Source organism: Podarcis cretensis (assembly GCF_951804945.1).
Source record: "Podarcis cretensis genome assembly, chromosome: 6".
NCBI lineage: Eukaryota > Metazoa > Chordata > Lepidosauria > Squamata > Lacertidae > Podarcis > Podarcis cretensis.
Genome location: NC_137175.1, coordinates 1624311 through 1637929, shown reverse-complemented (window position 1 = coordinate 1637929; position 13619 = coordinate 1624311). Strand labels below are relative to the sequence as shown.

Genomic DNA, 13619 nt, shown 5'->3' with positions numbered 1-13619 from the left:
TGAAGGAAAATGTATGCTTAGAAGTGTGTGGGCAAGGACTGTGGAAATCTGAGGAGCCAGAGGGATGGCTGAATAATGTTTGCTTGTTCGAATAATAATAATAATAATAATAATAATAATAATAATAATAATAGAGGGTCTTTGGTTGCTATGCCCCTTCTGGGAAAACCCAGCCAGATGGGCAGGGTATAAGTAATAAAATAATAATTATCATTACATCTTAAGACCAGGAAAACCCAGAAAAATTATGCAAACCAAGAGAGATCCATGAAAATGTGCCTGATCAGTGCAGGTGGACATTGGAGCTTGTCGACAGTATTTGTTTATTTATTTCATGAAATTTATATACCACTTGATTGCAGAAAAAACCCCAAACAAAAAAAGGTAAAATAATAAAATCATCGGTAATAATGTATCATTTAGAACATACGAAAAGTTAAAACCACAAAAGAATAGAACGGCAACAAAGTACAACTCATGCAAGCTTTCTGAACATCTGGGTAGAGGCTTGTCTAAATGTCTTCAGCAGGCGCTGAAAAGAATACAGCGAAGATGCCGGCCTGATAATCAAGAGGGAGGGAGTTCCAAAGTGTCGGTGCTGCCACACGAAACGATCCGAGTTCTTAGAAATGCGGTGCAGAGATTAAGTATTACCTGTAAAAGGACACCCAGTGAAGCCGAACGTTGGAAGATTCCAGAGAGAGAAAAAGTCCTTCTTAATGCAGAGCAGCGTTAAACTGTGGAACTCCCTGCCACAGGAGGCAGTGGTGGCCACCAAGCTGGAAAGCTTTCAAAGAGGACTGGACAAATTTGAGGAGGAGGCAAGGGCTGTATCCCAAGATGCATAGGGCTTTGTGCTGTAAAACCAGCACCTTGAACTTAGCCCAGTCGCTGACGGGCAGCCAGGTAATTGATAGCATTAAACATGTTTCATTTACAAACAACAGCCACAACTAATCACTCACTGAACATTTTTACTAATAACAATTGGGCAAGATCTAGGAGAAAGAGGGGACGAACCATCAATCTTCAAAGTACATGTTTTATTTGTTGTTGTTTTAAATGAATTGTTTATTACCCAAAATAAAGTGGTAAAAAAAAAATACCGTATTTTTCGCTCTATGATACGCACCAGACCACAAGACACACCTAGTTTTTGGAGGAGGAAAACAAGAAAAAAAATATTCTGAATCTCAGAAGCCAGAACAGCAAGAGGGATCACTGCGCAGCGAAAGCAGCAATCCCTCTTGCTGTTCTGGCATCTGGGATAGCTGCGCAGCCTGCATTCGCTCCATAAGACGCACACACATTTCCCCTTACTATTTAGGAGGGAAAAAGTGAGTCTTATAGAGCAAAAAATACGGTAATAATGAGACTGTAGTGATTGATTGGGTCTCTTTAGCCCAGGGCCAAATTGGACATTAGGAATTGTGGGGACAGTTTTTAGGAATAAGCAGCAGGAGCACCAAGTGGCGAAGCCTATGCCGGCGCCACCCAGCACCAAAGGAACCTCAGCCCCCAGAGCAGGGGTTGGCAACCTGCGGCACGTGGGCCACAAGCAGCCCATGGGGGTCGTTTAAATGACCCATGAGCCGCCCCCGAACCAAGCCACCTGCTTGGTGAGTACCCGCGTGCTGCGCTAAACTGGCGCAGCACGGAGCAGGTACTTGCTTCCGCAGTGCTGGAAATCACGTCTGCGCAGACACCATCCGGCCCACGGACCGATCTCTGTGGGAGTGTACCGGCCCAGGCAAGGTAGACCTTGCTGACCCCTGTCCTAGAACATGGGTAGGCAAACTAAGGCCCAGGGGCCGGATCCGGCCCAATCGCCTTCTCAGTCCAGCCCTTGGACAGTCTGGGAATCAGCATGTTTTTACATGAGTAGAATGTGCCCTTTTATTTAAAATGCATCTCTGGGTGCATCGTTCTGCCTGGACACTGAGGTCCAGCACTGAGGGCCTTCTGGCGGTTCCCTCGCTGTGAGAAGCCAAGTTACAGGGAACCAGGCAGAGGGCCTTCTTGGTGGTGGCACCCGCCCTGTGGAATGCCCTCCCAGCAGATGTCAAGGAGAACAACAGCTACCAGACTTTTAGAAGACATCTGAAGGCAGCCCTGTTTAAGGAAGTGTTGGCTTCTCGCAGTGGCTTCTTGCAGTGAGGGAACCACCAGAAGGCCCTTGGCGCTGGACCTCAGTGTCTGGGCAGAACGATGGGGGTGGAGACACTCCTTCAGATATACTGGACTAAGGCCATTTAGGGCTTTCAAGGTCAGCACCAACACTTTGAATTGTGCTCGGAATCGTACTGGGAGCCAATGTTGGTCTTTCAAGACCGGTGTTATATGGTCTTGGCGGCTGCTCCCAGTCACCAGTCTAGCTGCCGCATTCTGGATTAGTTGTAGTTTCCGAGTCACCTTCAAAGGTAGCCCCACATAGAGCGCATTGCAGTAGTCCAAGCGAGAGATAACCAGAGCATGCACCACTCTGGCCAGACAGTCCGCGGGCAGAGAGGGTCTCATCCTGCGTACCAGATGGAGCTCTGGCCAGACAGCTGCCTTGGACACAGAATTGACCTGCACCTCCATGGACAGCTGTGAGTCCAAAATGACTCCCAGGCTGCACACCTGGTCCTTCAGGGGCACAGTTGCCCCATTCAGAGCCAGGGAGTCCTGCAGGAGGCACCTGGGTGGGTCTGCCTGCACTGATTCTGACCCACCACTTAGAGGCAGAGGCTTTTGTGCTGAGTTTGGCAGCGGCTGGAGACGGGTGGGATGGCTCTGCTGCGGAGTCTTAACAGGCACCAGAAACACCACCTCCGGTTGGAGGTGAAGGAGGCAGGAGAGAGTCCAGGCAACCAGTTGCTAAAGAGGCGAGGGCCGTGGGTCCAGCCCCATAGGTAGAGCTGGCAGCAGCTGATGCCTGAAACCCTGGGAAGTCGCTGCCAGTCAGTGTTGACAGTACAGACCTAGACAGTCCAAAGGTCTGACTTTACATGCTTCCCATGTAAGTTTTGCAGGAGTGTTCCATGGCCTTTGCTGCCATTTCCACCAGCCCAGCTTGCCAGGTCGCCCAGAAGCGGAGCGAAGGGAATTTTGCCTCTGCCCCAAATGCCCTCTTCTGAAAGGCAGAGAATTTGGCAGGTGGAAGAGAGAGAATGGGTTAGGGGGCTGCTCCTGGGCTTGCAAAGTTCCACCAGATTTCTAGGCTGAGCCTGAGGGCCAAAACTGAAGACACCCATGGTCTGGGTTTGTAAGGAGCTGGGTCTAGGTAGATGGTCAGGGGAGAAAAGGATGGAAGAGGTGTTGCCCCTTCAATAAGGCTGCATTGCAAGGCTGAGTTTCGGACTGGTGGAACTGGTGCAACTTTCCCTGCACCAAATCTCCATGCCAGGTAAAGCTGCACCGGTGGAATTACTTCCTGTCGCGAGGATGCTGACGGCATCCAAATGGCAGCTCCATCTGCAATAACCAAATTATGTGTGTGTGTGGCACTGCTACCCTCTCGTGGACTCAGGCAGAAGTGGCCAGAGACCAGAGATCTTGCACTCTGCAAGTGACACTCTACCAGCTGATGTGGCGTCCTTGTCACAGAACGGGCTTTGGGGACAGGCAAGATGTGGCACCCGAGACCCTGATGCTCTCTCTTCCCCACCCATTCCTTAAAAACAAAAACAAAAAAACCCAACAACACTGAAATACAGCTTGGAGTAGCCTTTGATTGTCTGATTGTTGTTAAAATCCACCCAACTTGGTGGTCATCATTACACCTGGTAGTAGCATATTAACTACATGCAACATGTGAATATGTCCTTCCCTTTCCTGAATCTGCCGCTCTCCAGCTTTGTGGGTGACCCCACTGGCTTCTAGTATTTGTGGCGTGTGAAGCACAAGAGCAGTCAAGTACAACATTCCTAGAGTGAACGTGTTTACACATGGGGAGGAATGTTTGTCCAGCCAGCAGGTCAACTTCCTGTTTCCTTCTGGGCTGGGACAGACTTCCTCTGCATGTGACTAGAGGTGGGCGTGGCCTCACCTGTGCAGGTAACGGCAAAAAGCACAGGGCAGGGCAGCCATCTCTCTCCTTTTGACTACATGCATCAAAGAAGCAACATCTGCTTAGCCAAAGATGCTCTCTTGCCATCCAGTTATTATAGAGGCTTTAGTGAGCCTGAGCAAACCTATCCGCTGCAAGTTTAAAAAGGGGAATATTACTCTGCTAAACTGTGAATTTGTTTACACAAGTTGGAAAGGCTATAATCAGACAATATATCCTCTCCTGCATCCCTGAACATTCCCACAGTATTATGCATAGAGGGTAAGGAGAGGGGGCAGTGAGCATATCCCAGTGGGCGTGTGCATGCGCACACACAGGTGTGTTCACTGGGTGGTCTGTCTGCAAAGTATTACACGCAAAAACTGCCTCCCACCTGCTAGGAAGGCAACTATCTGAGGAGTGTCTGAAACATAGCTCAATGCTGCCACCTGCTGACCAAAGGGGACACAACCTCCTTGGCTGCCCAGATTTTCCCACTGTACGCGAAAGTGTGGTCTCATCCACGCCACAGACCCAAAACACTTTTGTAGCACTTCAGTTAGTCACAGATCCTCCCGAAGAATCCCAGGAACTGTAATTTGCCCCTGAGAGATGTGCGTTGTAATCCACTGGGAGCAGTTAAATACAACATTCCTTGTTTTGCTAGAGTGGACATGCAAGGGAATGTTTGGTCCACCAGTCAGAACTTCCTGCTCCTCCTGGCTTGGAGCATCCTTCCTCTTGCATGTGACTAGCAGGTGGGCATGACCTTTCCAGACCTGGTAAAAGGACAAGGCAAGCTGCCACCTTTCTCTTTTTGACCTTCCTGTTTGTCCTGCAAACTTCTTGGACCGCCACAGCAGTTCCCCAGGTTGTCTCCCATATGGGGTGAACCTGTTTGTACATGTTTGTAACTTTAAGCCTAAGGCCTGCCTTCAGGGATCGCACTGCGCTCTGCCTGATCGTGAGTCAAACTCCTTTTTGTTACTTATGAATAAGACTGTGGTGCCTTTATTCTTTTAGCAGGGATTCAAAGGGGATTTTACCAGGAACACACAATTCAATCTGAGCTAGATTGAATTGTATAATAGTACAGTGGTACCTCGGGTTACATACGCTTCAGGTTACATAAGCTTCAGGTTACAGACTCCACTAACCCAGAAATAGTACCTTGGGTTAAGAACTTTGCTTCAGGATGAGAACAGAAATCGTGCTCCGGCAGCACGGCAGCAACGGAAGGCCCCATTAGCTAAAGTGGTGCTTCAGGTTAAGAACAGTTTCAGGTTAAGAACTGACCTCCAGAACGAATTAAGTTCTTAACCTGAGGTACCACAGTAGTAAAAGGCTCAGACGAGTCAGCAACTTGTTTTCTGCTGTGTGAGAAGGGGAATGCACTCTGCTAAGTGAAGGAATTTACTAGTGCAAGTTAGGAAGGATATTAACAAACAATATATCCTCTCCTGCCACCCTCAGCATTCCCGCAAGAGAGCTACAGTTCCCAGCAGTCTTGACAAACTACAGTTCTCAGGATTCTTGGTGGAGAATGCCATGCGGTTTATTTGCATGGGTTTGCTGTGACCAGCCTTTGCAAAGTCCCAAGTCCTCCAAGACCACCTCCCACCTCTATGATTCTTGTGGGACGTGAAGCACAAGAGCAGTCAAGTACAACATTCCTAGAGTGAACATGTTTACACATGGGGAGGAATGTTTGTCCAGCCAGCAGGTAAACTTCCTGTTTCCTTCTGGGCTGGGACAGACTTCCTCTGCATGTGACTAGAGGTGGGCGTGGCCTCACCTGTGCAGGTAACGACAAAAGCACAGGGCAGGGCAGCCATCTCTCTTTGACTACATGCATCAAAGAAGCAACATCTGCTTAGCCAAAGATGCTCTCTTGGCCTCCAGCCAGGAGAGGACAAAGGGACTGTCTTCTTATGAGATTGTTTCCAGGTGTATGTTACTTTTCTAAGCTAAGTCTGCCTTCTGGGATCCTATTGTGAACAGAATGATGTGTGAGTAAACCTTTTTATACTTTTATAGAAGACTGTGTTGTGTCTTATCTTTTATGAGGGAATAAGGGGAAAATACCAGAACAGTTATTATAGAGGCTTTAGTGAGCCTGAGCAAATGCATCCGCTGTGAGTTTAAAAAGGGGAATGTTACTCTGCTAAATTGTGAGCTTGTTAACACAAGTTGGAAAAGGATATAATCAAATATTATATCTTCTTTTGCATCCCTGAACATTCCCACAGAGAGAACAAGCCCAGTCTCATTAGGACCCTTAGGAAAGGAGAAGGCCCACTCCAGGGCCTGCAGCCAGCATGCCAGGTCAACCCCAGCACTCAGCACCAGGACTGGATCTTAGCCTCCACTCCTCTCCTCTTCCACCTTAGCCCAGTCCTGGTAATGCTGACTCTGCAAGGTGGTAGCAGCAAGGACACAGTCTTCTCCTCAGCGTGTCAAAGAGCTTCACCCAGCAGCTCTAAGCAAGATTTGGGAGGGCTGCTGGAGCCATTTCAGGTGGGTGCCTGGAGCTAGGCCAGCCCTTGTTCCAGAGATGCACCCACCCACCCATTTTACCTTCCTGCTACAGATACCCAGAGCATTCCCATGAACAAAGGCCAACTGCGTCAGAGAAAGCTTGAAAGTCACATTAAGGAGGAATCTGCTCTTGGTCCTCTTTGCCCGCTCTTCATGTATGTACAGGAGTCCAACTGGACTCTTCCTGGGAGCCCAGGAAAGCTACCCAAGACTTGTACTTGGCTCGTGGTTCTCCATGGAAGACACATCAACAACAAAAAAAATTCCTTCCAGTAGCACCTTAAAGACCAACTAAGTTAGTTCTTGGTATGAGCTTTCGTGTGCATGCACACTTCTTCAGATACACATGCACACGAAAGCTCATACCAAGAACTAACTTAGTTGGTCTTTAAGGTGCTACTGGAAGGAATTTTTTTTGTTTTGACTATGGCAGACCAACACGGCTACCTATCTGTAACATCAACAACAGTCCAGGAGGATATATAAGAACATAAGGAGAACATTTGCAGGATCAGCCTAATGGCCCAACTAGTCCAACATCTGGCCAACCAGATGCATCTTCTGGGAAACCCACAAGCTGGACCTGAGCACAAGGGCAACTTTGATTGCCTTCTCCTCCTCCACGAATTTGCCCAATCCTCTTTCAAAGCCATCCAGTTTAGTGCCCATCACTGCCTCATGGGGGAGGGAGTTCCATAGACTAACTCTGTGCTGCCTACTGACATGCTTTTTGTCAAGAGGTTCTGCTCAGCTTCCCCCTTCTCCCCCTCCCCTCACAGTCACCCCAGAGGTTGAAGAGTTCTTTAAACTGAAGTGACCCCCCCACACACAACAGAGATGGCCTTTCCCTCCCTCTCCCCCTTCTCTCCTACACGTGTGTGGAGGGAAAACAAAGCTTTAAAGCGATTAAGAAACCAAAGGATGGTAAATGTGCACCTCTAGGCTGGGTGGAATGTAAGGTGTGCACAAACTGATAGCAACAGGCACCCCTGAAAAGATCAAGGAGGCTCCGGCAAGCTTGTCTCAAAAGGAATGAGGAGGGGGAGCAAAGAGCACGAGACCCCCCCCCCTTTTGTGACCTTGCTATTGTGTGAGTTGAAAATTCCTGCTGTTGCTGTGTCACAATGTAGTGGTCATGTAGGATTGCTATGAGGAATTATGAAAAATGAAGCAAGCCATTGTGTCAGCGGTGAAAGCATCGCTTTGGCTGGGTTTGGGTGACTGACATGATTTCTGATCAATCCCACAAGCCTCTGCATCTCTGCCCCATTTTCTCTATGCCCGACCGTCACGTATAGAGCATGCTTCACCGGGCATCCTGCGTACATAAAAATATGGAGATAGCTTTGAAGGAGGGAGATATGATGCAGCTTTTGTTAATCTTTAGGTAGATCTTAGGGCCAGGAACAGAGTTCACATGGAGGTGGTAAAATGCCTGTCTTTCCTATGGGTTTATTACCTTCGGGGTTTGCTAAATGCATTCCTCCTTGGTTCCTGCTTATTTAGCCTGAACATGTATGCATGCTCAGATAGTAAATACAGTAGTAAATAGGCTTCCTCTGATCTGACTTTGTCCCCACTTGGGGATTTTTTTCAATGCTCAGAGGAAATCTGATTGGTTCTTACAAACCCTGCGTTAAAGTTCTTTTGTTAATAAAAACGGCCTGGGCCAGGGAGTGGAATGCGCCCTTTCTCCCAGGGTCTTGCTGGTCAAGCCTCGTGTCTATTGTATTAATCAGGGTCCAGTCCTTCCTTCCTATTGTATTAATCAGGGTCCAGGGACTCGGGTGGCGCTGTGGGTTAAACCACAGAGCCTAGGACTTGCCAATCAGAAGGTCGGCGGTTCAAATCCCCACAACGGGGTGAGCTCCCGTTGCTCGGTCCCTGCTCCTGCCAACCTAGCAGTTTGAAAGCACGTCAAAGTGCAAGTAGATAAATAGGTACCGCTCCGGCGGGAAGGTAAACGGCGTTTCCGTGCGCTGCTCTGGTTCGCCAGAAGTGGCTTAGTCATGCTGGCCACATGACATGGAAGCTGTACGCCGGCTCTCTTGGCCAGTAAAGCGAGATGAGCACCGCAACCCCAGAGTCGGCCACGACTGGACCTAATGGTCGGGGTCCCTTTACCTTTACCTTTGGTCCTTCTTTTGCCTTCAGAATGCAACATCACAGTGTATGCTTAGTAGAAAGAGGAGTGTGTTTTAGCTCTTGGTGTAAGTCAGAGCACATTGCAGTCCTCTACTCAAGATGCCCCTTGCTTGACAACCATCTCTGGAGTCTAACCCAGGCAGCTCAAACCCTGACATTTCCCTAACACACGCACGCACATGCACACACACACACACACACACACACACACACACACACACACACCCTTTGTGTGCTGTGGAGCTGGCTGAGTTACCCCCTCCAAGGGCTTGCCAGGAGCCCCGCAGCACCAACCTGACCCCGCAGCCTCTCACCTTTCACGGGCTCCTTGCACACTTGACCGCACTGGTTGCTGCAACACTTCCTGCGCCCTGGGCAGTCACAGTCCTTCTGGCAGGTCATCAGGCAATCGGCAGGCTCCGGAGGGGGGCAGAAGCCAGGCTTCTCTGCAAGAGATCAGCCACGTGTCTGTGACATCTTGGGTCGTGGAGGGGATGGGTCCAACGCAGCATTTTTGTTTTCAAAAGCTGTGTCCCAAGGAACTCAAGGGGGCTGACACAACACTCCTCAAAAATGGTATCTCAAAGGCATAAAGCCAGTCTTCAGATTGAGTAATAATTCCAGCACAGGGGAAGAAAGGCCATAGCTCAGTGATAGAGCACTTGCCTTGCATGCCAAGTGTTGTGGGTTCAAATTCCAATGGCATCTCCAGTAGGGCAAGGAGAGGCTCCCTGTCTAAGACCCAGAAGAATGAATGGTCTGACTCATTGCAAAGTATTCTCCTACGTTCTCAAAAAACGACAACCCAAAAGGCCTTTTTGATCAACCGCGTCCTCACCAAATGCGTGGAACCAGATGATGATGACATTTTAATTTATTGCCACCCACCCTAAGATCCCAGGCTGGGTTGCGACAATGTAAAATGGCACATTAAAGCTTTCAATTGCTAAAAGAAAAGATAACCGCAAAAAATAGGGTGGGTCCTGAAAGATACATCTCAGGTGTCAGCGATCCACTGCGGAGACAGAGCGCAGCCTCAGTCGCCCTCCCGGCATCTGCCCAGAGACCCACCTGGGCCCTTGCAGGCCAGCTGGCATTCCTCTTCGGTGGGGAAGTTATTCAGGTTCCCCCTGCAGTTGCCATAGTCAAAAGGGGTGCACTCTCTGCTGGTGGAGTTGAAGTAGAACCTTTGGACGTAAGTGTTGCAGGGACCCGGCTTCTGGGGAAGCTGGCAGATATCTGCAGCCAGAGAGCAGAAGGGGTCTTGTGTTCTGAGCTGCTAGAAAGAATGAAGGAGGAGGGGTCTGGTGGGGGGGGGGAACTGTTGGATATGCACAAATGAGTTTGCAGGTTCTGGGATGAAATAAAGCCTAGCTTTGCCCCTGCCCACTGCATAAGTGCTGGTGCTGACCTTTAAAGCCCTAAACGGCCTCGGTCCAGTATACCTGAAGAAGCGTCTCCACCCCCATTGTTCTACCCGGACACTGAGGTCTAGTGCCAAGGGCCTTCTGGCACATAGCTGTCAACTTACAGATTTGAAAATAAGGGACCAGCAGCCAAAATAAGGGATCAACTTAAGATGGCTCCCCGCCTGGCTTTGCACTGCAAAGTTTGCAGCAGCACGTGCAACAAAATGGCATCCAGTATTCAAAAAAACCCTCAGCTTGCATTAACTAGCCACACACAAGGCATGCAAGCTCCATCCCCCAATCATTCTTAGACTTCTTATTGGGTGAGCAACACAGCCAAGCAACACAGTTGGAGCCTCCCTCCTCCCTGGCCGGCAGGGAGGGAGGGAGGGGAGCTGCTTCCTTTGAAATTTAAGGGACATCATTTAAGGGACATTTAAGGGACATCCATCAATAAGGAACAGCAGCAGGACATGGCGCTGGAATAAGGGACTGTCCCTTCAAATAAGGGACACTTGACAGCTATGTTCTGGCAGTACCCTTGCTGTGAGAAGCCAAGTTACAAGGAACCAGGCAGAGGACCTTCTTGGTGGTGGCACCCGTCCTGTGCAACGCCCTCCCACCTGATGTCAAAGAGAAAAACAACTACCAGACTTTTAGAAGACATCTGAAGGCAGCCCTGTTTAGGGAAGCTTATAATGTTTGATGTATTACTGTACAGTGGTGCCCCGCAAGACGAATGCCTCACAAGACGGAAAACCCACTAGATGAAAGGGTTTTCCGTTTTGGAGGTGCTTCGCAAAACAAATTTCCTATGGGCTTGCTTCGCAAGAAGAAAATGTCTTGCGAGTTCCTGTGGGTCCCCCCCCCCTTTTTCTAAGCCGCTAAGCCGCTTATCAGCTGATCCGCTAAGCCGCTTAACAGCTGATCCGCTAAGCCGCTTATCAGCTGATCCGCTAAGCCGCTTAACAGCTGATCCGCTAAGCCGCTTATCAGCTGATCCGCTAAGCCACTGATCAGCTGATCCGCTAATCCGCTAATCCGCTAATAGCGCTAATCCGCTAAGCCGCTAATGGGCTTGCTTCGCAAGACAAAAAAACCGCAAGACGAAGAGACTCGCAGAACAGATTCTTTTCGTCTTACGAGGTACCACTGTATTTTAATATTTGGTTGGAAACCACACTGAGTGGCTGGGGAAACCCAGCCAGATGGGCAGGGTATAAATAATAAATTATTATTATTATTATTAGAACTTAAGAACAGCCTACTGGACCAGGCCCATTTGGTCCGGCATCCTGTTTTCACAGTGGCCAACTAGATGCCCCAGCCCTCTCCACCGTCCACCTTGGTGGCCCTGCCTGCCTCCAGTGGGAGGGAGTTCCACAGTCTAACTCTGTGCTGTGTGACGAAGGACTTTCTTTTCTCTGTCCCGAATCTCCCAACATTCAGCTTCACTGGAGGCCCGCAAAATCTAGTGTCATGTACGGCATTTCTGATTTGAGGTAGAGGCTGGAGGAAGAAATAGGAGGCCACTGGCGATGGTGAGAGAGCGTATCCCCACAGGGTCTGCCCCCACCCTAGTTTCCTAATCAGTGTACCCCGACTTTTCTTTCCATGAAGCCTCTTCTCTCTGCCCCTAGGGGTTGGGACACCCTTTCCACATGTCCTGCAGAGAGAGAGAGGAAGCCCAAACAACAACAACAATAATAAATTTTATTTATACCCCGCCCTCCTTGGCAAGAACCGGGCTCAAGGTAGCTAATACCAGTAAAATTACAGTAAAACATAATAGGCAAAAAACCCCCAATTTAAAATACAGGTTAAAATGAAATTTAAAATGCAGCCTCATTTTAAAAATCAAGACCACAAGGGGAGGGAAACATAAGGGTCAGACTGAGTCCAAACCAAAGGCCAGGCGGAACAGCTCTGTCTTGCAGGCCCTGCGGAAAGATGTCAAGTCCCGAAGGGCCCTGGTCTCTTGGGACAGAGCGTTCTACCAAGTCGGGGCCAGTACTGAAAAGGTCCTGGCCCTAGCTGAGACCAATCTAACCACCTTGCGACTTGGGACCTCCAAAATGTCGTCATTTGTGGACCTTAAGGTCCTCCGTGGGGCATACCGGGAGAGGTGGTCCCGTAGTTACGAGGGTCCTAGGCCGTATAGGGCTTTAAAGGTCAAAACCAGCACCTTAAACCTGACCCTGGACTCCACCGGGAGCCAGTGCAGTTGGTAGAGCACTGGCTGAATGTGATCCCGCGGCAAGGACCAAGTGCTTACCTGGGTCCCTGCAGGTCTCCTCACATTCCACCAGCGTTGCAAACCTGTTGGCGTTGCCCTTGTGGCCTCTGTAGGTGAACAGGTAGCAGCCTGCTCCAAGGCGGCTGTAGTAAAACAGGTGGATGGAGTGGTCCCCCTCTCCAGGATTCTTGGGCAGCCGGCAGATATCTGGAGCCACAGAACAAAGAGAGATGGGAGAGAGAAATGGACCTGGGACTTGTGGGCAGGAATAAAGGCACACCAAGACCATCCTGGCTGGGACTCCTGGGAAAACTTGCTCCCTGCCTTGCAGGCTTTTCCCAACTGGCCTGGGAGGGCCTGGACTGACTCCAGCTGCAAAAGCTAAGGCGGCTAAACAGACTCTCGGGCTGAGGTGTTGTTTGGGGTTTTTTGTTGCAGGCTTGGGGGGTTGCCGCTATTGGGTTTTTTCCCCCATCTTTATTTGAGACCTTGTTGTGATTTATGTGGAAATTGTTCACTTTGCTCGTGTATTTTTTTAATGCTTTATTTGTTATTTATGTGGGAATGTTCAGGGAGGCAGGAGAGGATATATTGTTTAATTACAGTGGTACCTCTGGTTGCGAATGGGATGCGTTCCGGAGGCCCATTCACAACATGAAAGGAACGCAACCCGCAGCGATGCATCTATGCATGCGCGGGGTGCGAATCGCTGCTTCTGCGCATGCATGTGACGTCATTTTTCGCTTCTGCGCATGTGCAAGCAGCGAAACCCGGAAGTAACCCTTTCCAGCACTTCCAGGTCGCGCAGGACGTAACCTGAAAGAACGTAACATGAAGTGGACGTAACATGAGGTATGACTGTATATCCTTTCCAACTTGTCTTAACAAGTTCTATAATTTAGCAGAGTAACATTCCCCTTTTTTAAACTTGTGCAGCGGATAGTGTTTATGCCAGGCTTGCATAAGCCTCTAAAATAAGTTACCTGGTAATTCCCCTTTTATTCCCGCATGAAAAGAATAGACACGACACAGTCTTCTATAAAAGTATAAAAAGAATTTACTCACTCACTCATTCCGTTCACAGATGGATCCCAGAAGGCAGACTTAAGTTACAAAAGTAATATACACCTGGAAACTATCCCATAAGGAGACAGTCCCTTTGTCCTCTCTTGGCTGGAAGTCAAGAGAGCATCTTATGCTACGCAGATGTTGCTTTTTTGATGAATGGAATCAGAGAGAGAGTGATGGCAGCCTCTGCTGA

The 13619-nt window shown here is 49.2% G+C and overlaps 1 protein-coding gene across 1 annotated transcript in view; it reads right to left on the bottom strand.

The window, feature by feature from the left end:
- Window positions 1-427: 427 nt before the first annotated feature.
- LOC307219190 (papilin-like) overlaps window positions 428-13619 on the bottom strand; it is a gene marked incomplete at its 5' end in the record, with an annotated part of 37602 nt that continues 24410 nt past the window's right edge. The window contains 4 exons of the mRNA XM_079982193.1: window positions 428-654; window positions 9028-9159; window positions 9785-9952; window positions 12398-12565. Of these exons, the coding sequence (XP_079838319.1) occupies window positions 644-654; window positions 9028-9159; window positions 9785-9952; window positions 12398-12565 (479 nt within the window). The 3' untranslated portion in view covers window positions 428-643. The remainder of the gene's footprint in view (window positions 655-9027; window positions 9160-9784; window positions 9953-12397; window positions 12566-13619) is intronic.